The sequence below is a fragment of the Temnothorax nylanderi genome, unplaced genomic scaffold, assembly GCF_030848795.1.
Source record: "Temnothorax nylanderi isolate EJ_2023f unplaced genomic scaffold, tnyl_v1.0 TNYL_tig0051_pilon, whole genome shotgun sequence".
In the NCBI taxonomy this organism is placed as follows: domain Eukaryota; kingdom Metazoa; phylum Arthropoda; class Insecta; order Hymenoptera; family Formicidae; genus Temnothorax; species Temnothorax nylanderi.
In genome coordinates this window covers 240932-265484 of record NW_027249113.1, presented here as the reverse complement: position 1 = coordinate 265484, position 24553 = coordinate 240932, and the positions used below count along the sequence as shown (strand labels likewise).

The window sequence follows — 24553 nt, the reverse complement described above, 5'->3', positions numbered from 1 at the left end:
AATTTTTTAAAAAATTTATCGCTCATGTCTCTCATTATTAAATTTACGTTCTGAAATCAAATAAACCCTGCATGCTCTTGATGTGAAATCGCATGAAGATTTGTTTTTAAATGTGTGTGTTTGTGTATTTTGGCACCCGATTATGGCACCATAAAACATTATATATTTGTTTGCGTTTCTATTGAAATATTACATTTACTTTTACTCATTACGTTCACTGCAATAACTAATTGGTTTTCCTCTGCACCGGCACCATTTACTTTTTTTCTATTCAAGTATATTACGTTATATGTATAAGATTAAACATGTTTTATAGATTAAATATGTTTATCAATATTTTAAATTATTTATTTAATTAAACATGTATTACAGAAAGATGAATTAATTAAAAATTGTTGTTTTTTTTATCAATTTAGGCTCTTTATTAATTACTCCACAATTTTATAGTATTATAGGATTACAATGTTATATTGTTATTGGAAAAATGTGATCATTACATTGTTGTAAAATGACGGAGAACATAAATATTTATTTATATTAACATTTTACTTAACACATTTAATACTTCACAAGAATATATTATTATTCATATAATGGTAGGATCTATTCATATATATATATATGGGTAGAAATTAATACATATTTACACAATACTAACAATATCTGAAATATCTCTTTATTACATAAACAAAGCATTTAGATGAAATACAACTAAGAGTCTATTCTATAGAATAGCATAGCTATAGAAGTATATAGATTTATATAGAAGTATATGTTACATACATAGTCTCTAGTAAAATATTTGTGTGAAAAAATTAAATATCAAAAAATTGGACATATTTATTATATACATCTATTTATCGTATATACATTTTTTTACATACTTTTAAATCCACGGTTTTTTATACGATAACCTCATTGATATAATAATCATATGCCGCGTGTCAGATTTTTCGCATATGTAAAATTACACGATATTTAAATGAAAATTTTTCTAATGTTTAACGATATACTCGCGAACGCAATTATGTCGTCTTTGCTTTACAGCCTTAATCATCTCATCTTTTCCCATGTATACACTTTTCAATGTGCAGCGACCTACATTTCCTCTCGTGCCGCTTTCTGTGTCATTTACCGATTCTTAATAAATATAGATTGTTGAAAGTAAGTTAGCACGTTGGTTATCGTCTGTGAACGACGTTTGTGCCTATATCGGTGAATCGGCTACTTTTATGACAGGTGTATTTGTTTTCGAGGAATGCAGTAGCCCTTTTGCATTTGACGTTCGTTCCTTGCCATTAATTATAATTATTAATACGTCCAGTCGATCCGACGTTCCCGATAATAACGATAAACAAAAGCGTAATTTGGATTCTCTCGCCATGGGCGATCGATTTGATAGTGAGAGAGAGAGTGTCTGTGTGTGCGTGTGCGTGCGTGTGTGTGTGTGTGCAAGTGAGTGTGCGCGAGAGAGCTGCCGATTATTTGTCTTATACATATGTACAGTCGTAAAATCGAGGGAAAATCAAATACAGATGCTTGTGATTCGGCTGACAAATTCGTGATGTGTCTACTTGTCGCAAACACGTTTCCGTTTTACGTAACGATCGACTGCGAAGTTTCCGAGCAATCGCTCCATGCCTCGCTTCCATTCTGCATCGGTCATATTAGCCGTGTTTCATCCCCCTTTTTCGCTGACGATGCTCTTGGTCGCGCAGGTCGTGTCGGATGTCCGCACTTCATGGCGCCGGAAGTGATTCAACGGCGACAATACGGGAAGCCCGGTGACGTCTGGTCGGCCGGAGTGCTGCTACATGTTCTGCTAACTGGTACGCTTCCGTTCGTCGGGTCTCGGGACAGGCTGCGGGAAGCGATCTGTCGAGGGCGGGTGCAGGTAATCTTATACGCCAGATCTTGCGATCTTACGCCGCGCCGCGCTAATCGCGGATGAGACGAAGAGCTTTTGGGGAATTTTAATAACGCTCGCGCAACTCCGTTCGCGATTCCTCCTCCGTGCGCGACGAATAATTCCGATTTAATTGAATTTGCAGATGGAGACACCACACTGGGATCCCATCAGCGAGCCGGCGAAGGACCTTATACAGAGAATGCTCACGACCGACGTAAATCATAGGATCACCATCCAAGAGGTCCTCAACCACAAGTGGCTCAGAGTAAGTGAAGTGGTACGGATTCGCGCTTCGATTCGATTCGATTCGGTATTTCTATCTGATCGCGGGGGAGCACGTAGGAGAAATCTCGCGGTTTGATATCCGTATTATAATCCGTTCGCGCGGGCGTTCGGGGTGACGATCAGCATTCTACGTCACGCCGCACAACTCCTGATGGGGATAATCGATGTAGCGGTTTCCGTTTCATCGCCGGTGATAGTACATCGGGTTTTATTTTTTCATAATTGCGCCGTGCATATATATATATATATTTTATATATATTATATATTTATTATATATATATATATATATATATAATACACGTGGCCTCGTTCCTGCTTATTATCTCCAATGAATGTGCGTGCGCACGCGCGCGCGCCGTATGGTGGTGTGAGGGGTATACCTATGTGGTGCAACAGTTAGCCAGTGACCTAAGGTAGGAACACTCTCGCGGAGTCACCCCCATACTTGTTCGACGCAACACACGTGCAACTGGGCTATCGATCGCTATATAGCGGGAGCGAAGCCTCCGGCGGTTAATGAAAATAACTATAGTAAAGTACACCTCGCGCGCTCTCGGTGTGCACTGCTTAGGGCTTTTTTATGCGGCTGTACGTTCGTCGAACCCCCGTAGACTTCGTGGAGAGAAGCAAGTATAATCTCTCTCTCTCTCTCTCTCTCACTCACTCCTCTCGCTTCTCTATGGCGGTGTATAATACGCCCCGATTGCAGGGAGGGAAAATAATTGCACATTACTCGGCTGCCCGCTAGTTCAGCATTTTTTTTTTCACAATGTTTACGTTGCCGTTATTACACGCATCTGAACTTTTATTAACGAATTTTTTAACTTATTTTTAAAGCGATTGATTAGCGCTCAATTAGTTATTTATTTGTTAAATTTGCCATGTGTATCTCATTGTGCGTTCTCGTAGATGACAGCATGGTCATTTCTTATTTTACAATGCTTGTTTTATCGCGAATGAACGGATCTTAACTTGCAGGATCGTGATAAGGGTGCAGCCCGTATACACTTAGGTGACACTATAGACGAGCTTAAGAAATTTAATGCGAGGCGAAAATTGAAGGAGGCCGTAAAAGCAGCCGTCTCCTCGTCGAAATGGCACGCTCCGTATTCCGAAGCTAATGGCGACAATTTCTCTGACGTCGGCGATGACGAGATAACTACAGGTACATCGAAAGCGAGCGAGCTCGGAATTTCATTTCTGATACAAATACTGTAAAATGCCATATAGATAAAAGTGTTTTTCTCGACGCATGGTTTAATCCACAAGGAAGACGAATATAAATTTTACTTAATAGAATTTTAAGTCATTTATCATTTTATTATTTGACTCTCAGAGATGTACAATGTTAGAAATTAACACTGCGCGGACACCCGTGTTTTTGGAGCACCCGGACACCCTGAGACTTGGTCTAAAAAGGGTTTTTGAAAGCGTTTCTGTGTTACAAAGAAATTTATAAAAATTTATGTATCATCTTTAAGGTTTCAAAAAGTGATTTCTTTACTTACATAAGCCGAAGCTGTTGCAATTTTATTTTAAGAGTGCTGAAGCCATTTCCGTGAAAATCATAAATGAAAAATCTATGCTTTAAAAGACCCACGGTGTCCGCGCATTGTTAAAAAAGAAAATTATAAATAATGGATACCGTCAAATTGAGATTTTGCTAACATTGAACTTCGTCAATTTCTTCGCCAAAAATTCAGAAGCTTTTTACATGTGCGCTTAATTGCTTCTGATATTTTTATAACGATCAAAGCAATGATAATATATATTTCATTCATGCGCTCTGAGCTTAGTATTTCAACAATGAAAGATCGATGATATCGCGTAATTTGGAATTATTTCCGCGAATATTGCGTTAATGAATACAGACCAAGCAAATGAGCGCGAATAAGCACGAATGAATAATTTGCTTTAATGAGTGCAAACGGCATTGCCAGTATAAATTGTCTGCGTATTCGCGCTTGCTCGCTTTATCATCCGGCTTAACAGTGAACTTTGTTTTCTTATCAACATAGTTTATCACTATATAAAAGATTGCAGTTAGAATATGAGTTAGTGAATTAACGACGTTTCATAAAATCAATATTTCACACATTCTCGTGTTATAGGTGCTGTGGCCGAAATTGTGGATTGTTTGGATGACATTGAGATCCTCGAGGACAGTGACAGACTATTGCGGTCGGAAGTTATCAACACCATCGATGATCCTCGACTTCGGGCCATTTTAGAGGTACTTTTTACGACAACTCATAATTATATGAAAAATAACAAGAACATATTGAATTGGTTCAGCGAGTGAAAAAATAAGATGATTAAAAGATTGTAATGAGTTAAGAAAATCTAAATTTCAGTATTCAAACTTTTCGCTTGTCAAACAGGTAATATTAATTTAATTGCAAATGTGCAAATTATCACGTATTTATTGCGAAAATGGTAATATGTATGTCCCTCAATAACTTGAGATATTCAACATAAGTTGGCCTTAATTAAACAATCCGATTATCTTCCGATTGTGCGACAATCGATTGCTACATCTTATCTTTGTTTAATTATTATTTTGTTGTATGAATTTCTGTAATTACGATCGGGTCTCATCCGGTAATAAGTTAGTCCTCGATTCTGTGCAGGTTGGGGGTAAAGGAGTTTATTTATTTAAATATCAAAAATTACCTTGGAAAATTTTTAGCAATTTTCTTTATGATTCCATCGTGATGTCGAGATGAAAATTGAAATAAGCGGGCCGCTTAATTTTTCCAAGGAGAAAGCAAAATTCTTGTTCCTAATTCAATGAAAATTCGGAAAAAGTTTACTGTATAATGGATCTATTCTCTTTTTTCAAATACAATATAATAATATTTATATGTTAATAGTATCATTTTATACAATATCATCTTTATTGCAAAGTTTTATTCCATTAATTGACGTTTCTTTTGAACGAGGAGCATCGTCAGTTTTATTCATTCAAACAGTTTTTTTCTTCGTGTAACTATCTCACAGATGAGCATTTCATAATCGTACTTTCGTTCTCACGTCTCAAATTATTTTTACGTCATTTATTCCTATCAAAACAGTAAAATCTGCAATCAATTGCAAGTAACAGAAACAGAATGCCTTTGCGGCGCGTAGGATAAAACAGAATATTTCTTATCAAGTGTGGGTAACGACCGTCAACCCCTTTCCGCGCGCTGCTTGCGCAACGTTTGAATTTATCTTTCATCCCGCCCGAATCGGCAGCCATCTTGGACAGCATCCCTTTTCGCGCGGTCGAGTCCCGTCCGCTGCAGAGCTTGAGCTTTTCCACTGAGAGCGGAGCCACCCTATCCTCGGCTTTCCCTCAGCGATCCTCCCCTCGACCGCGAGGGATAACGTAAACCCCTGCAGGATATCCCGCGGGAACGGGAACTGCCCACTATCGTTCCTTTCGAGGAAAAGCACGCAAGCGCTGCCTGCTCCGGGCTGGCAAGATGGCCGCCGTGGAAATCGCGGAATCCCGATAAACAACATGCCACGCACGATCGAAGGATCGCACTGTCGCGGCAACGCGCGTACAAATGTAAACCTGTTCCTCGGTGGTTCCTGAAGTGTCACGTGGCCGAAACGAGCCGCGTGCTGGGACCATGCTGCACACGTGGTCCTAGTGCGGTCAGGCTTACGTGCACTGTTTATGCAGCAGAGATGCACCTCTGTCAGTTGATGTTCATCGGCGACGCCGAGCTAGCCGGCGACCTGCTCGAAATCGCGGGTCTCCTGGTGAGTAAATTCGTTCGATTCGGCAGAAATATAAGGGTGCGCGTATTGCCAGTGGTTAAAAGTTCGGCAAGTTTTGAAGTTTATGGAAATAAAAGTGACACCGGTTGCTCAAGCAAATTTAAGCGCGTCTGCTGTATAATCAGGACATCTCATGGACCGCTTGTGAACTATTTTCAACTTCGGTATACCGTCTAATAACATTATAATTATCTTGATTTCCAACCCTCTCGATAAACTCAATTTTTTATTATATTATGTATTATATTTATGTGTTATTTATGATTTAAAGTAATTTTTTATATTGCGTTCTCATAAGAATATTTCTTGAAATAAAATGAGGTAAACAATGGCACAGAAAAGTTTGAATACTAATTGTTAGATAGCTTTAATAAGGTTTTCGTTAATTATTTATTAAAATGCTATACTTTTTGGCATTTTAATAAAAATAAAATGGAATATTTCAACTGTTTAATTTATATCGGTCACATTTTGAAAAATGTATGACAATAATTTCTTTTTGTTAGATAAATGTGAGATTGCATAAATGCTAACAAAAAATAATAATTACAAGAGAAATCGGGGGAACTCCTATTGATGTAGATATTTTTAATTTTCAGCTTTATGATAGAATCTCAGGTCGTGTACCAGCACCGTATCGAGCACCGCAGACGGATGCGGTCCAACGTGCTCGTGAGGTTGAAGAGATCCTTCGGGAAGCAGAGCATTCGGCGGTGCGAAATATCGATAGAGCCGATCTTCGAGAACTTCACGAATTATTGGTCCAGCCGCATATGAGGGTGAGTACATTGTGATTTAAAGTCAGACAATTAACGCTGGAATAAACGACTTGCTTCTGTTACAAGCCAGTCTTTTTGATTTAAATTATTCGTATCAGGACTTTTGATTCTAATTAACTCTCTGAATATATTAAGTGACGCAATACTATAAAAAAAAAAAAGATTTTTATATCAGTTTTATATCTATATTTACACACAATCACTTTACATGTACGTCCCCGGTATCAAGAAAATTGCCGAAACTTGTGAAAAAAGCAATCGATACGTTTTAAATCAATTCTTGATATAAATTCAATTTATTAACGAATAATTTGTGCTTGAAATATTTTTTTTGCTTAATGTCGGGAATTACAACAGCTTGAGATTGCATTGTTGCGTCAAGCAGTTATTGCTAAATCGATCGGTAGCTATGGACTGCGCCGCATTTGCAATTATCCAAGCGTAAACGTAAATCAGGCGCGACTTGATTCGCGTCTATCATTACGTATCAATAACGATTTTTCAATTGTGCACGTGAATGAATCCAATTAATAAGAAAATAGGAAGTATTGATGATTAATTACAGCTTGAATTGTACAAAGTGATTTCTTAAGAATAACTATAAATTGATAGAAGAAGCTATACCGTTTATCTCGTAATCATTATATAATATTTTAACGATATATTCCGAGAGTTAATTAGAATCGAAAGTCCTGATACGAAACTGTTGAGGTTGTAATTAGTTTTAACTTAAGAGCATTCTGACATAATGCTTTTATATTATGATTTTGATTTTAATTAATCTTCAGGATATACTTTCAAAATATTGCTTGATGATTACGGGATATTCTATACTATACATAAAATAATTCGTAAATTAATTCTGATAAGTATTGTCGGAATTTTTAAAGTGTATGATGATTATTATAAGAATATTTAATTATATACGACGATTATTATATTATTTTAATTGACACAATATGTGCCATCAAATTTTACACGTATGCGATAATAATTTCGCATATGCACAAGTATGTGTATTTGTGTCGCTTGCATGCATTTATGTGGCAGCGAGATATATTCGGTGGTTTCTAAATATAAAAGCGGTGGCTTTTAAATATAAAAGCCTGTGAAATCCGCGAAAAGATCGATCGGTGTCGGACGATTTGTGTGGCGATTTTCCGCAAACTATTCCGACGTGGGTATCCCGATAATCGTCTAACCGTGCCGTTGCATTGCTGTTTGTCCTTACAGCGGTGATCACAGTTGGTCCCGCTAGCATATTTATCGCGGGTGTTTGACATTACCGTAGGATATACCGTAAATGGGGCGCGGAAATGTAGGTCGATCGTTAAAATTCTCGGTTAAAAATCCCGTAGCTGTTGCGGAGCGGAGTAGGAAAGGCAGGGAGGAAAGAGTTATAGCTTTAGTAAGATAAATGTAGAGAAAAGGAGCGCGAAAAGCGGTGAGATAGATCGAGAACGCGGGATTTAAACGGGCCGCGGAGCGTTCTGATAACTATCCTCGTTACTAGGCGTCTTATTAATCTCATCTTTATCCTTGAGGATAACGCGATGCTCATTACTTATTTGCACACCTCCGCCTCCGTCCGCGTTTCTGTCTGGTCCTATTTTAGATCGGCGTCTCGAGAAATGGAGAACCCGGTTGCGCCCTTTTACTTGATATTTGGCACTGCGCTCCGGATACGGCCAAAATCGATGTGGCGCCCTACTTCGATTAGCGACACAAGTGGAACGGGCAAAAATAAAAAGAGCGTCTGGCGCGAGATGCATTTAATTACATACGTTGAATGGTTTGATGGAGCATGGAGCTGCAGCTCTCTCATTTTTTCCGCAAGAAGTGATATCGCTACCTATAAATGCTCGACGGAGTGTTCATTAGAAGAATCCTCATTCTTTGAATTTAACTTACTTCGATCGTTCCATCTTGAATCGAAAAGATAGCGCGATACGTTCGTCGATCAATGTATTATGTTTTGAAATATGCATTGGGTTGTCGTTCAATATAAAGGTGTTTATTAAAGACGTTATTTATTAAACTTCGATGAAACGTAAGCGTTACATACGATAAAATATAAATAAAGATATGTTATTTTTTATTATATATATAAAATTTTGTAATTAAATCTAAAATTGATACAAAATTAAAATTAGAATCTTTGAATCTCTGTCGTGTAAACCGAGAAAAAAATATATTTAATCGATATCCACGAGAGTGGACAGTAGAACTTGTTGCTTCGCTGGGACAGGAAATAATATTGTGGCAACAGGATTGATCCATGCACAGCTATACATTAAAATGCATGATAGAAAAAGACAGAGAGCTCTTGATCCATCTATTTACCCGGTACACGATAAGCTTTCAAGGAAAGAATACATTTAATATTTCGGGAAAGATTGATGAAATACATTCAAGGTTTACACCTTGTAACATGTTACATGTCTGCATATATCGCAACATATATATAAAATATTGTAATAAATTATGCATTTGAACAATGCTTTTTTTTAACAAACATATTTTTTCTAATCGAGAAACCATACAATGAATTTTTATTGACCATGTAAAACGTTTCTTAAAATGTAATATTATAATCTAGAAATTAATTTAAATGGAAAATCTTAATATATGAAAATGTTGAGGTTGCAATATTTTTTGAATTAGAAGCAATCGAAGTTGTTCAATAATATCGCGCTTCTTAGCGGCGATCTATTATTGATTTTCGCAATTTAAATAATATTAATTCTGTTTTTTGGTTTTTTAATACCTCTTCAGATGATCTATAATTGCATCAGAATTCAAGATAAAATTCTATTTATAATTCTAAATATCGTGTAATACGAAAAACATTTAAACCATTAAAATACATACATGCGTTACGATGCGCGATATATAAAATTATAAATAGAATAGCAGAATCTGATTCAAATTATTATTTGAAGTGGATTTTACTTACAGTTACTACATACATTATAACAATCGGTTGATATTAACAATATTATTATCAACAGCGATTTTTGCTTGTTACAGAAAAATTATTTGATTTTTCTTTAATGAAAATTCCCAAACAAGCAACTTAATTATTGCCTTAAGCGATACGAAAAAATCTACAATATAAAACATAAAATGCGCGATAAACTATTCTTGGAAATTTAAAGGAATATTTGGCGCGAATAGATTTTAGAATTTTAAAAGTATTACTTCGAGGTGACGATAATTTGATTGAAGGCATTTTGTTGTCTCACGTCATACTGCGTGCCGTGTTTACAAAAAACCGCCGCCGCGCGCCGAGGTGTTTTCGTAAGGTCGCCGCGCTATCATTCGTACGCCGACACTCGAACGAACAGGTAGTAGGTAGTGGTGCGTGCTGCTCCGTATTTCGCCGCGTTATGTTCGGTTTTTCCTACGGATAGTTAACAGATCGTTATCTCGCGCGATTAATCAATTCGATTGACGATTCGCAAGCGTGTCGAGGTGATAGCTATCGTGCTTTAAATTTCTTGTCAGTTCGTCAAATCATTTACATAAAGGCCGCCGCCGCCGCCGCCGCCGCTCTAACAAACGCGCGCGCCGAGGAGTTTTCGTAAGGCCTGTTCTATAATACGTCGTATATCGCTGTCGGATATCGGAAAACACTACGCTGCCGATGATCCAATGAGAAGTCGTTTCCGAAAAATAATTCTCTCACTGGAAGGAATTTGTTCACCGTCGCGTCGGCTCCGTAGTGCGTTCCGATATCCGACAGCGACATATTGTAGAACAGATCTAACCTAAGGTTGCTGCACTCTCGTTCGCACGCCGATATAATCGAACGAGCAGGTAGTGGTGCGTGGTGCCCCGTATTTCGTCGCGTTATCTTTCGGATATTTTTATCGGACAATTAACAAGAACGTCATCTCGCGCGATTAATTAATTCGATCCGTAATTAAATCCGTATTTTAGTATTTGTTAATGGTACGAATTACGAAATTTGGATATTGAATAGATCGTAGTTTTGCGCAAACTTTTTGCTTGCTTTCCTCGCGTTCTTTCTTTATTTTTATAATATAATTTATAATACAATACGTATCGCGAGCGATTAACGCGCGTCGACAATTTAAAATATTGCGCAGATCTAATTAACTTTGTTTTCGCGAGTGAGTGTTATGTAAGTGCCATGAAGAAGCAATAAAGAAACCTGAGAGGAGGAGGAGGCCGGGGAAGGCATCGGGCAATAGCGGAGCAACCCGAAGGTTAGTAGTTTATTATTTATCTATTATTTATTACACAGATCGTTATCAAAAATTTTACAAAAATTTATATTTAAAAAATTTACATTATGTAATTTGAAGCACGAATAAAATTTACGTGCAGTAATTATTTTTTAAAATAATTATTTTATTATAACTTGAATATATTTATATTTTACAGATCAACGTTTACTATAACTCCGCTACGCATCGTACCGGTAAATACTTTACATTTTTATTATAATTTTGAGACATTGTATGTATGAAAATTATATCCTATCTTGTACAAATAAGATATATGAAACATGGGATACTAAAAAATAATTGAAAACATTAAAACTTTTTTCTTGACTTAGGTTATTGTTAAATATTAAAAAATTAAGAATGTGAGATGAAAATATAAAAATATATATCTATAGATAAATATAATATCATACATTCGTTGTCTTGGAATAGATACACTAATATAGACTAATATCTTAATAAATATTTAATTCTGGAATGTATATAAGCTCGATTTATGACAAAGCAATTTTGGTAAAAAAGTTATTCTTAAATTTAGTAAACATATCGTAATTCTTCATACCTTTTACCAAGCGCTTTATATATCTACATATAAGCGAGGGTTCAGAATACACAGTTGAGAACACTACGAGAACATTAATTTTTATGATACCAAATTCATTATAATTGATGGAATCTTCGAATTTATTACATAAATCAATAATAGAAACGAAACAGACAGAGAAGTAAAATAAATTTATAATAGGTAAAATATATTTTTAGAATATAAGCTTTTGTCTAAATCTGTTTCGGTCGTATTTCATGATCGATGAAGATTGGAACAAGATGTTTATATAGTTTGAGCTCTTTTTTCTACGTGTATATATTTATGTAAAAAAAAGTAAATTAATATTCGTAAAATATGATAGGAAAAAATTAAAAATTAATATTTATAGCCATGTTTCTTTATTTTCCTTTCCTTCTATTCACAAATATTTTTCTAAATTGAGCTTGCGCTTTGGCTTTCTTATATTCTTCCAGAGTTAAATATTGTATAAATTGGTGTAAAAAAATAATATTCAAAGATCTTATTGATATATATGTCATGAGCATAGATAAAAGAAAGGAAATGTTTCACAGTGGCATTGGTATATCCATAGAAATTTATTTAATAAAAAGCGCGCTAAGGATTATTAATTGTATTTATTCTTATAACGTGCCAAATTTATAAATCTTTTATGATCTGTCCATAACTGATAACTTAATTTTATATAACTTGAAGCGGAGTCATATAACACGATCGCGTTAAAACACTCGATATTGAAAAAACCCTAATATATTATATTAAAACTAATATAATTGAATATTTTCATTTATCATATACGTATTATACTATTATAGACAATATGTCATCAAAATTAGTTTTAATATAATACATCATACATTTTTTACACCATGTATTTTAATATGACATGTAACTGATTAATTTTGAAATAATGTATAATATGTAAAAAGTTCTTTTTTTAACGAAATATATATTTATTATTTTACATATTTGTAATAACAATAGTATTGACCAACCTCGATCACTTATGACTTAAAAGTGTATGAAAAAATTATTGTAACTATAATATCTTCATATTAAGATTTTCGCGATTTTAATAAATTTCTAAAATACATTATTAAAATATTGCACACTGGTGCGATACTTGTTCCTATGTAAGCATATAGGATAATATTGTACTTTATGCTCATTTAAAGCGAAAAAGAGTGATATTTTCCGACCCTTTTTAAAATCTTGAAATATTTATTAAAAATTTTGCGTAGTTACATTTATTTAAATTATAATACATAAACTTTAATAAAATTACTAAATTAATTAATTTTGAATATCTTTTGTCCATAAACTTATAACTTATTATTGAATGTTACAATTTCAAAACTCTTTTAAGCTTTGCTATTATTTTAATTGCTACAAAAAGTGATTAGTTCATTCATGATATACAACAAAAAAAGAAGTAAAAATAGTCAAAGCAATATTAATAAACTAAAAAATATTTATATTATTAGATAAGTGGTCTCCGTAGTGACTTTAAAATTATATACATTATTAGTATTTTAGTAAAATTATATACATAATTAGTATTTTTTAGGAAAGAGGCTAGTTTGCAGGTTTATAATAAACGCTAATTATTTTTAAATAGCAGAGAGTATGATAGGAAAAAAGGTTTACAAACATTGTAGGAAAGGCGTTGCGTGGATACGTATTGATTTTACACGATATTCGCACTTCCCTACAACGACGTAATAACATTAGAATAATCATTTTACGCTAATTTGTTTTACGCTAATTGGTTTCGCAAAAATTAACGGGGCTGCAAGAGATGTATTTTATGGTATAATTTAAATCGATAATATTTTTCTTATCCTTAATTTTTTTATTCTGAAGTAAGCACAACTTTTCTTAATTAGACGTCTTTTATTCGCGGGATTAACGCTGATTAACCATCTTAACTATTCGTTAGATCTAGTTCACTTCATTATCACAATGTGTACCGAAGTTCATATCAAGCACTAGAAAGGTCTATAAAAGCGGGAGGGATGTTCCCAGAGTGCTAATACTTGTCGCAAGACCCACTTGGGCAGTTGAACGAGCGGTACGAGGGTACGGAAGAGTCGGAAGAAAGTATCCGCCGGGCTTGAAACTGGATCACGATTGATTGGCGCCGTATCGTCCGTCGTCCGGCGGCATACGCAACGCGTCGCAACCCCGTCCGGTGGTGGCAGCTACCGGCGCTGGCTGACGGTACTGCGAAACGGTCGCGCACGTCGGTCCGATGCGGGGGTGGCATGGCGCTCGGTGCTCCGTGCTCCGTGCTAGCGAGCCGTTGTGCAGGAGGGTGGCGGGCGAAAGGAAGGATCTGACGTACGGGGCGGGTGGTCCCCGAAAGGGTCGCGGGAGGGGTTTTACTGGAGCCGGGGGGGTGGGTGGCGGGCGTCAGGGCAGGAGAGCTAGTATGCCGCAGAACGTAGATCGCGAGCGACGCGTTCCGCACCCCTCTGTTCCACACACATATACAGGTTCTGCGTTGACGACGACGACGACGACGACGACGACGTCAACGTGGACTCGCCGCAAGCCGATCGTGCTCGCGCAGCACGTGGAGGTGGCTCGCGGAGGATCGCTCGTCGTTGACGCTCGACGCGACCGACCGCGGAGGACGTGTGACGACGACGTGTCTCGCTCGGCGCGGCCCGCGCGATCGCCGCCACCGCTGCCGCCACCGACGAGGTCGCAAATCGCGCGTGCCGAAGGGTAGTCGCGGAGGAGGTGCTCGCGTCGTGGCCGCGCGCGATCCGTAAACAAGCAGTAGTGTAGCCATATCCCCGACCCGACCTCTCGCGAGCGTAACGGCACCCTCTACGGCCTCCACTATACTCGCGGCGTTGCGCAGCGCCGGCTTACGTGTGTTACCGTACTCTAGTGATACACCTTGGTGCTCGGTTCCGGTACCGCGCGAGAGAGAGTGCCAGATCACTCCGTCTCAATGTGCGTTACGTCACTCCTCCATCTTGGTGAACGACTCTGAAAATACACCGTTTCGTAGGTTGAAGCTGGTCTCAGTTTTCGCGGTTGCTAATCCTCCCCATTCACGACCACGATGCTGACCTCGCGTTAGGACCTCCCTCTCCTATAGATCGCTTCAGTTGCTCGCTAATCGAGTAGCTCGATCGCCAGTCGGTTGACTCGCATCTGGTGTCACATGGTTGTTTAGCAAAGCCGCGATTTTATCGTCATATTTAGCTTGACTTGGTGTTCGATTTGAGTCTTGTATGTATTGATGTATCATCTGTTTGCCCAGCGGAATTTAAGTGAAACTATATATATATATATATTTATACATATTCATATCTCGAGGGATTTGCGTAACGTTCGTTTCGTAGCTCGCTCACGCGTGGCGTGCATTATATGTACAAATGGGAAAAGATGATGATATAAAATTATAATGAGTTTTCTTATCCCTTTTTTTTTTAAGATCACTCGCGTGTAATAATTATTTTCTTATAATCTAATTAGAAACTATATCTTCTATAATATATAACCTTTGGCATAACTTGAAAGATTAACTTTTCTAGAACACTGATTTCATTATAGCTCTATTTTTAACAAAGTTACAAAGTTATTTTATTTATACACTGTAAAAGGGAGTATTGATTATAACACACGTACATGAATGAATGAAAATAATAACCGAATATATTTAGATACGTATCTCTTTGCTTAGTAATTAATTTGCTAATGAGTATGATTAATATCAATATATTTAACACTTAATTATATTATATTACATTATTTTAATGTATGTTTATCTTCTACAAACGGTTATATAATTTCCAGCAATAGATATTTTTTCTATTTAACTCCGAAATCATTCTTGTCTTGTGCGTTTTTGTGGGAAGAATACATAACGTATTTACACACACACACACACACGAACGAGAACAAAAATAAATTATAATAAATTTAAATAATTTATGTTCAATACAAAATATCACATCATCTTCCTCCCATTTTGCCATTTTGCCCGTTTCATGAAATGCCAAACAATATCAATCCGTTTGACATTCCATCATTGTGACATTCGTGCAAAGCTTCATAAAAATCTACGTGCGTGCCATTTCCCAACTAGCGCAAACGGACAAGTACGACACATACATTTTTCCGTTGTCGGCAAACTGCTTCAGTGTACAAATGAAGTTATCAGTTCGTGTCGCTGGTGGAAGCAATCTTGCCGACGTTTCGTTAGCTGCCGCTGGCCGCGGCCGTTGATAAATTTGATCGCGGCAGAAGTCTTCGTTGAACGAAAACCAATAATTTTGCAGCTCGAACAGCCTAATCGTATTCGTTACCCGTCCTACTATATTGATTTCCTTCGATCGTTACCTCTCAAACTGTGCTCGCCTTTGTTATATAATTGATTTATTTTATTAAGCAGTAGCAGCTCGATCTTATCTTACTATTTTATGCGAGCGGGTCTTGATACGGGTCACTGACACTAGCGACAGATTTTTGCAGTTTGGCTCTAACAAAACCCGAGTTGGCACAGTTGCACGCGAGTGGACAGAACGATATATGTATACACGTATGTACATATCGTACGCATGTCGGAATTGTCGTTTTCGAATTTATCCTCTTTCGGACGAACTAGATTGTCGTTGCTATTGTTAACATAGCCCATCAAAAATCGAATCTAAAATCAAAGTAACAAAATGTATGTCTCTAATATATTTAAGTACTAGTATCAATAAATGCTTTTTTTGACATTGAAATTAATACAGAATATAATATACAGGATATTCCTTTAACTATATTTTTTATAATTAGAGGATTATACTAAAGTCGATTTCAAATAAAAAACACAATATAATTAAATTTTAAATTATATTTCTGTTAAAATATAGATTTTAGATAAATTTTTTAAAAAACGTACTTTAACAATATTGATTGAAAATTAATTTGTCACGTATATTTTTAAATTCTAATATTAAATAATTTAAAATTTGTATTATAATTGGGGTATACTTTATTTTAGTGAGTTGTATTTGTTTCTCGTTATAATGTATCTATTATTTATTACAATTAGCCGCTACAAATATCTATACGAATTGGAATGACAGAGAAAATAAATAGCTTGTATTATATTGTTAATTACTATGATAATACAGATGAATAACTTGAATTACATTTTCCACATAAATGCATCTTATCGATAGAGCCTTTTTAATAAAGGGTTGTTTTTACCTCTGCAAATTGTAATATCTAAAACTTTGCAATTGTCCGGAAATGCCAATTACCTACAGCCGAAGTTCGCCGTGTGGTTAGCCAACTGTATAACGCGCAGCATCTTTAGTCTAATGAGTTCTGTTCTCTATCGTCGCGTTCGCTTGATAGAGCAGGAAAGCTTCCAACTCTCATCGACCCGAATTTCTGTACTTTTATTAAAGTTAAAAGTTGCGTATTATCCAGTTATTAGACTGTTCTTTGTTTTCTGCTATCATTTCTCTGGCATAGTGAACTAAGCGTGTCCGAAAGCGGGATAAAACTCGTTCAGGCGTAATAGGCAATATATTTTCGAAAGTAAATCTTTATTAACGAGAAATAACATATAGTATCGTTTCCTAGATAGAAAATCCACTTCATGCCTGACGTGTTTTATTTCTTTCATAAATATTCTTGTTTCGTGCTTTGCTTTGTAGCAAGTTCAAACATCCTGTTTTATTGCTATATATTACTTTTTTAATTAAAATGTATATTTATAAGAAAAATGCCATTTTTAGATAAAAACTCTGCAAATCTTCCCAATAATTTTTTGTTGAATACAAATCTCGGATAATCGATGACAAATAAAACAGTATTGCATGTATGATTTATGAAGTTATAAATAAAATTAATACAAATCGCTAAATACTAACAAAATGAATAAAACTATAGTAAAAAAATGAAATAAATAAATAAAATACAATAAAACACGATGTAAAATGAATGATGAAGTAATCAAATAATTTTCTTTGCCGGACTCTTTTGTCTTGTGGAAAATCGCAGCGCTCCTGTACGGTAGTGCATTGATTGGATTTTGTACAGGGAGGTGCGAGGGTGCGGGCGGATGACTAATGGCGGCAAGGCGGAATGCATGGCGAGTGGCAGATTTTTGAGAATGGAAAGGAAGCGCAAATTCAGAGAATGTGTGGGTTTGTGTGTGTGTGTGTGTGTGTGTGTGTGTGTAGTGAATTGATGGAGTCGTTGATGTAGGAGGACGGTGGGAAACCAACACTCGTACACACGTACAGAGCAAACCTCTTCTTAAGCGGCTTTCTATCTCTTTCCCTTCGGCGATTTTGCACTTACCTACCTCATCCCCCGCGCTTCTCTCAACGCTCTTAGTTCTTTGATACTCCCGTATTCTCTACAGACTCGTTGTACTTATTCCACCAAATTTACGCACATTTTTCTATCGCACCCCAAGGTATAAAAAAAGATATTTTAAGTTCTCGTTTGTAAAGGCTAAAAGAAACTTCTTGTTCGACCTTGGAAAGGTATTCTTGCTACCCACGTTGCTGTTTTTATTTAATCTACTGAATAGAAATTACAGTTAAAATGTCATATTTTGCGGTTTCTCCAATTTTCACTATTGAACGCGTATATTATTGTAGATCTAATGAATTTGTGGCCGGAAGCTTTCATATCCAGTTATGTCAGTGACGTCAAATTCACGCTTATATATATATATATATATATATATATATATATATATATATGTATATATATAAATTATCCTAATATTTATTTGAAAATACAGACGTAACCTTATGAGTATGACGTGAGTAATTATTGATTATGTAGATTGACTACTTACTTTAATATTATTACGAGTTTCTGATAGCAATTAATACCACCTATAATTGATGTCGCATTATTCCGTGATGAATTATATCAATTTAATAACGATAGCCAGATTATTCAATCAATTATATGAAATTAAAATCGATAGCGCTTAAATCGCCGAGGTAGTGGCGTGAGCTTTGGACATTTCGTTGAAAGATGATATATATACATATTAACATATATATACATATATGTATATGTTGTAATGCTAGCACGAGGTGTGATATCCAATGTCTAGAAAGAAAATTTCTCGCTCGACTTGAAACTTTATCATTGAAACTTGGCATTCATCTCGACAGGATTGGCCGGCATTGTTCCAACGCGTTCAATCAGAAACAGAACTAGTATGAAAGTTCAACCGATGCGACAAGAATTGTGATATAAAACATTGCGCTATTACGTGGAATAGAAAATGATGTCTCGTAAAAGATTTTTTTAATTGGCAAAACAATAACATCTTGGATTGGATGATACTAATAGATTGAATGTAATATAACGTATGTGTGACGGCACACGAGAGTTTCGAAGAAGAGATTCTTTTCCTGGGGAGTAAGTTAGATATACGTGTGTCGATTCGTGAATCAATATGACTAACGTCATGCGCGCGGAAGTGGGACGGGAAGGATATGTGGCGAAACGAAGATCTGGCAGTTGACGGAGGACGATATTGCATATTGTGCCGAGATTGGATTCGTATGTAAATGCACGGGAAATCCTGTAGCTTCCGGCAACGTCCCTTTTTTTTCAGAGTAATCCGATACTTTCCCGCCCGACGACGCACGCATCCCACGTCCACTTTCGCCGATTAGTCGAGTCAACGCCTAAAGGGATTGCGGGCTCCGATTTTTCGAGATAATACGGTGATGATTCCAGGTAGAGAAGGTGGAGAAACATATAAAATAGAGCATTATTCGCGATCGAATGGCTAATGCGGCGGAAATAATGAAACTTTATAAATCGGCCGTGAAGAAAGGTTTAAATAATGTTGTCCGCGTGCGCAAGTGCATGTCTTTCTTTCGGTGCATATCTTGACCGCGAATCAATTAACAAGCCGATGGGCATCTGTAAGTAAGAAGAATGAGGTTGCTCAGCTAGGAAATTACCGGTCTGAATACGTAATGGGGCGCTATTTCTTCGGGCTTTAGCCACGAATTGAATCGAGCAATTAAATAGGACAGCTTTATAACAGGAGTCAGCTTTTCCCGACTGCAGTTTTAGATGTAGGTAGATACTTTAGGTATATTGATTACTTTATCCGAACAGGCGTATAGCCGACAATAATTATATCTTCTGTATGCGAAAATAAGAAAAGAACGAAAACGCAATTCTGAATATTTTGCAAGCGAATAACATGTATGCAGGCAATACTTTTTTTTACGGTATATTATGTTTCGTTACGATTATTACACCGATTACGTTTAGCCTGGATTAAAGTCGTCTTTGATTGCACATCAAAATTGGTCGCACCACTCGGTACTAAAATCGCGCTCTTCAATATCGGCGATACTTTACATTCTCTATTTTGCATTATTTATATTATACATTCTCTATATTCCATATTTGTTGCAATGAATATCCATTTACTGCTTGCTAAGACGAAACTTACGGCGCAATTCAATTTTATGTTGTGCTTACGTATCTCAGAATATATTTTGCATAGGAAGGCTTACCGATTTTCATCTTGTAGGAGGCAATAAACAGTGTTTCTTGTTATCATAAAGTATACCATTCGTGCTTCATAACTTATACGTCATGTTACATCGTGTACAGAAGCTAACTTCTTACTTCATAAGAAAAAAACCAGTTCTCTCTCACACTGTCTATGGTAATACGAATATATACGACCTTATAAGATCTCGCGTGTACAAAGTAAAAACTCGGAAAGAAAAGGCGAACGCTTTTGAGACACTGCCAATCCTCTAAGAAGCTCGGTTCGGAAACTGAGTCTTGACCGTCACGAAGGAAACAGCGAAAGAGCGTAGCGAAAGGAGAGAACCCACGTTGTGGAATGAGAATTTAAGCAAATGGAAGTACAAAAGTGCATGCTGGTACATAAGGAAAGGGTCGCGAGAATGCACGACGGTGGAAACTTTCGTGCGGGTTGCAAGAGAAAGGATAAATGCATCGCAGTACTTCAACGTTTAGAATACATATTTTTTTTTTTTTACAGGACGTTGGCTGTAATAATACTTCTCTTCTTTGAAGAATATGAAAAATTCAGAACTTATTTGCTGTCGAAAATAATCTCCATTACGTTATAGATAAATCCTTCATTAGAGGAAAGTATAAAATAAGCGCGAATATTAAGACAACATACGTACAACATTTGAAACCAATCACGTTTGAAAAAAGTACATATAAATTGCCCTTACAAAACTTAATACAAAATTGCGGTTATATTCTCTAATTCTATTCGCCAATATTAGTTTGTTCGAAATAGAAGTAAGCAATTCGTCTGTAAAATAACGCCTCGCGGCTTCATTTTAACTCGCACTAACTGTGATCCTCTCTAATATGCAAGTTGCGCATCCTATTTCTGTGCTACACAAACATCATATACGTGATACAAGTTTTGAGCATCATGGCTGGTAAGCGCATAATATAGCCACGCTATTTTGTATTCAACGCGTATACATGTCTCTTTTCCATCCTGATCTCGCTACATTGATCCTCGATCACCCCTTAGAGCGATGCTTTCACATCTTGGATTTCTTCCAAAGTAAAATTTCTTTCAAAATTAACTCGTTTCTCACTCCGCAATCGCAATTCACTTCACGTTACACCTCAAATTAGAGCCGAGCCAATGAGCAGTCGGCAAGATCCAAGAAAATTTCTTGGCAAATGTCTAGCGATTTGGGCGATAAGCCCGAGATTCTTATGAGATTTTTAAAGCCAAACTGGTTTCCTCTATGTTTTGCTTCATATTGTTTTTTTTTTACTCGAAATCTTGTTACTCCGCTTGTAAAAACAAAGTATAATTAAAGTTTCTTATAGAACGGCTATTTTTTAAAACTCAAGGACTACAAAATTTTTCAATTTTACTAAGTTATAATTAAATTGCACGTGCTTTTCCCTGCTTTAATATTAAACACCATTTATTTCGTTGTGAGAATTACGTAGGGAACAGTAGGAAATTAGGAATTATATATAAATTAGATCTACGATTAAATGTATTGTAATGTTACGTATTCATTCTAATCTCGAGATTACAACAACGAAGTACATTTATTTGCATTTAACTAAGCGCACTATAATTACGATCTATAATCCACATATGAACAATAATTCATGCCTGCGCACATTTACATATTATTATTAACATATTATTATTAGTTCTCTTTAATAAGCTTTCGTATACGTCGAAATTCCCCTTTCATATTACCATTTCACATGCAGATTATCATTTAACTTTGCATGAAATATCTCAGAAACACAGAATACGCAATTCTTATCTTCTTTCTGACGTCGTTTGCGCGGCTTCTTAATCTTCTCTGTTTTTAACTTTCTTAATAGTTTGCGCAGTATATATATGTATATACATAGCTTCTTGATTTACTTGCATTCTCGAATCTAACAATAAGATATGACTGATCTGCCAATTAAAAGTCTTTAAAACTTTGTCTTATATTCTACATAACAACGCAATGTTTCATATTATAGTTCTTGTCGTATCGGATAAACTTTCAAGCTGGTCTTGTTCTTGATTACAATACACATACACATTATAACGCCGTTACACGTTTATATTAAATGTATAAAATTTATTTAATTTAGGTTGACAAATACAATGCCTATAATCTATTTCTAAAATTCGTACAAATACACTCTATCCATTTTTAAATTACGCGAAGCAATTAGGGATTAGCCTCGGGCGATTTCGAAATTTCAGCGTATTTCAAATGGCCGCCTCGATATTGTCATTGTATTCTACTGTTGGATTCACGCAGAAATAATTTACGGGCTTCTCTCTCTCTCTCTCTCTCTCTCTCTCTCTCTCTCTCGCTCGCTTGGTGTCACACTGTTCTTTCAGTGAATTGCAGTCGTGTGCAGGTCTTTATTACTCCTCGCGCGATTCTCGGGGTCTTCCTGTTTACATAAAGCCGTTGTACGTTACGTAGATGCACGCTGAAGACATTAGAAGTTTGTATGTAGCGGCATGCAGTTCAGGGCTCATGCTGCACTGGTTAGCGTTAAGCCAAGAGTTATGATATTCAGAGTGAGACAAGCCCCGGTCTGAGATAGTGTCGCTAACGCGCACCGCTCCAATTCTGACTATTCTATCTTCCGTAATCTCATACATACGCAACTACGAATTAACGCTAATTAGCTAATTATCTATAATCTCAATCTTAAACAGTAGACAACGGTTAACGCGGAGCGAACTTATGATCGACGAAATGCATCATAAAACAAAATTTTTACTGTTCAAACATTTGATTTCGTTGGCACTCAGCATTTATCGCAGCTGCCGGAGCAATATCGATCTTCTTCCTTCGTTTCTCTTAGCGTTACGTGGGAGGAAAATAAATATCAGTTCCTCTCACGCGGATGAGAGTAGTCCCAAGTGAAACGCGCGGACATCTCGAGCGACGTGTGTGTGATCGATCGAGCGTCCGAGTCGGATTGTCACTATGTGAACTATGTTGAACGCGGTCTGCGCGCCGGGCGATGACGGACCACGCGTGAGGCTACATCGCTATGTTGCTGTGTCCGCGTGCCGTGTCGCCGCCCGTTCTTCACGCGTGACCGAGGTGATGACGACGACGACGACGATGATGTAGCCGCCCGCGGGACGACGCGACAACGTGCCACGCACAACGTGGCCGGTGGCCTGGGAGTGGAAGAGGTTGCGGCGCTTAATGCGATGTGAGGTTCGTCATGAACCACCCCGCGACCCGGGACCCGCTTGGCTCCAGGTCGCCGGGATGCTGCTATCACACGTGGACCCCGCAGGTCTGCCCGCCATGCAGGATCTGCCAGAGGCCGGTCTTGAGCCTGCAGCCTTGCGTGCTGCGACGCCCGGCGCTCTACTCGTATCCGTCCGTCCGGGAGCCGGAGCGCCGTCACGAGTGCCACCCGGATTTCCAGCAAGAACGCCATCAGGATTACCGTCAGGAGCATTATCAAGAGTATTCTCAGGAGTATCATCGGTACGAACGCCCACGGCGGCAGCGGTCGTTCGAGGCGCTGTCGCCGCGTCGTCGGGACGTTGACATCGCCGACGGTCGACCGGCCTCGAATCCTTATTACCACACTCATCCGCCACCGAGCTCGTCGACCGGTTATCCCTTGAATAGATCCGCGAGCGTGGTCCGCCTAGGTTCGCCCGGTGGATCACTCGGTCAACGCTCTCCGGGAGCGCGCGTCGCGAAACCGCCCGGTCTTGATCAGGCCCACCGATGGATCGGCGAGGAGACCAAGAGATCCTTACCATCGCACGTCTACAAATATTATCTCGCTCACACGAAGGAGTACCACCGGCAAAATATCAAGGTAATTAACGCTCGTTCGCGAGATCAACAATCGGCTGACGTGGAGGAAGATTAATTAATCCGGATAGTCGGTATGGCATGTACCTCTAGAGGGGAGAGGATTTCCCGCTTAATTATTATTTATACATATAAGTATTGGGGGGGGGGGGACGTTTCCCTCTCGTATATATGTGTTGCGTGATATTTCGTTACAAAGTCAAAAAGTTGCCAGTTTAATTGGATAGTACACTATTCCATGTTTTTCTGCGTAATCCTAAATCACGTATGTAGTGTTATTGATTTTTTTCTCGCAATGTTTATAAAATTTGTAGAAGTAATCAAACTCAATTTACGAGCCACGCAATCATTAATACTCTTTAATTTTCTGACAGATGTCAGAGTATTTATCATATAGTTTATGTTATAATATTGAATGGAAATAATATGTCTTTGTCACATCACGTACTCTATATGAGATAAAGCGAATTATTTTTTAAATATTGTGCACGTATCTCGCTTATTTGCCGAAGGATCATAAATTTGTTCTTAATTTCATAATAGTTCTAGTACGTTTCACTCTGCAGATAGTTGAAATTTTACCACAGTTGGAGTTTTATAATCACTTTAGCTTGCTATTTAATGGATTGAAATCACATGTTAT

General features: G+C 37.3%; 1 protein-coding gene across 13 annotated transcripts in view; it reads left to right on the top strand.

The window, feature by feature from the left end:
* The window catches only part of Cask (peripheral plasma membrane protein CASK), a 182042-nt gene that overhangs the window by 28598 nt on the left and 128891 nt on the right, over positions 1–24553 (top strand). For 12 of the 13 annotated variants that reach the window (XM_071706267.1, XM_071706256.1, XM_071706257.1 and 9 more), the window contains 5 exons: positions 1719–1894; positions 2052–2174; positions 3174–3360; positions 4307–4428; positions 6566–6745. In XM_071706267.1, coding sequence (XP_071562368.1) covers positions 1719–1894; positions 2052–2174; positions 3174–3360; positions 4307–4428; positions 6566–6745 — 788 coding nt within the window. The remainder of the gene's footprint in view (positions 1–1718; positions 1895–2051; positions 2175–3173; positions 3361–4306; positions 4429–6565; positions 6746–24553) is intronic. The other variant, XM_071706258.1, reaches the window with a different exon arrangement.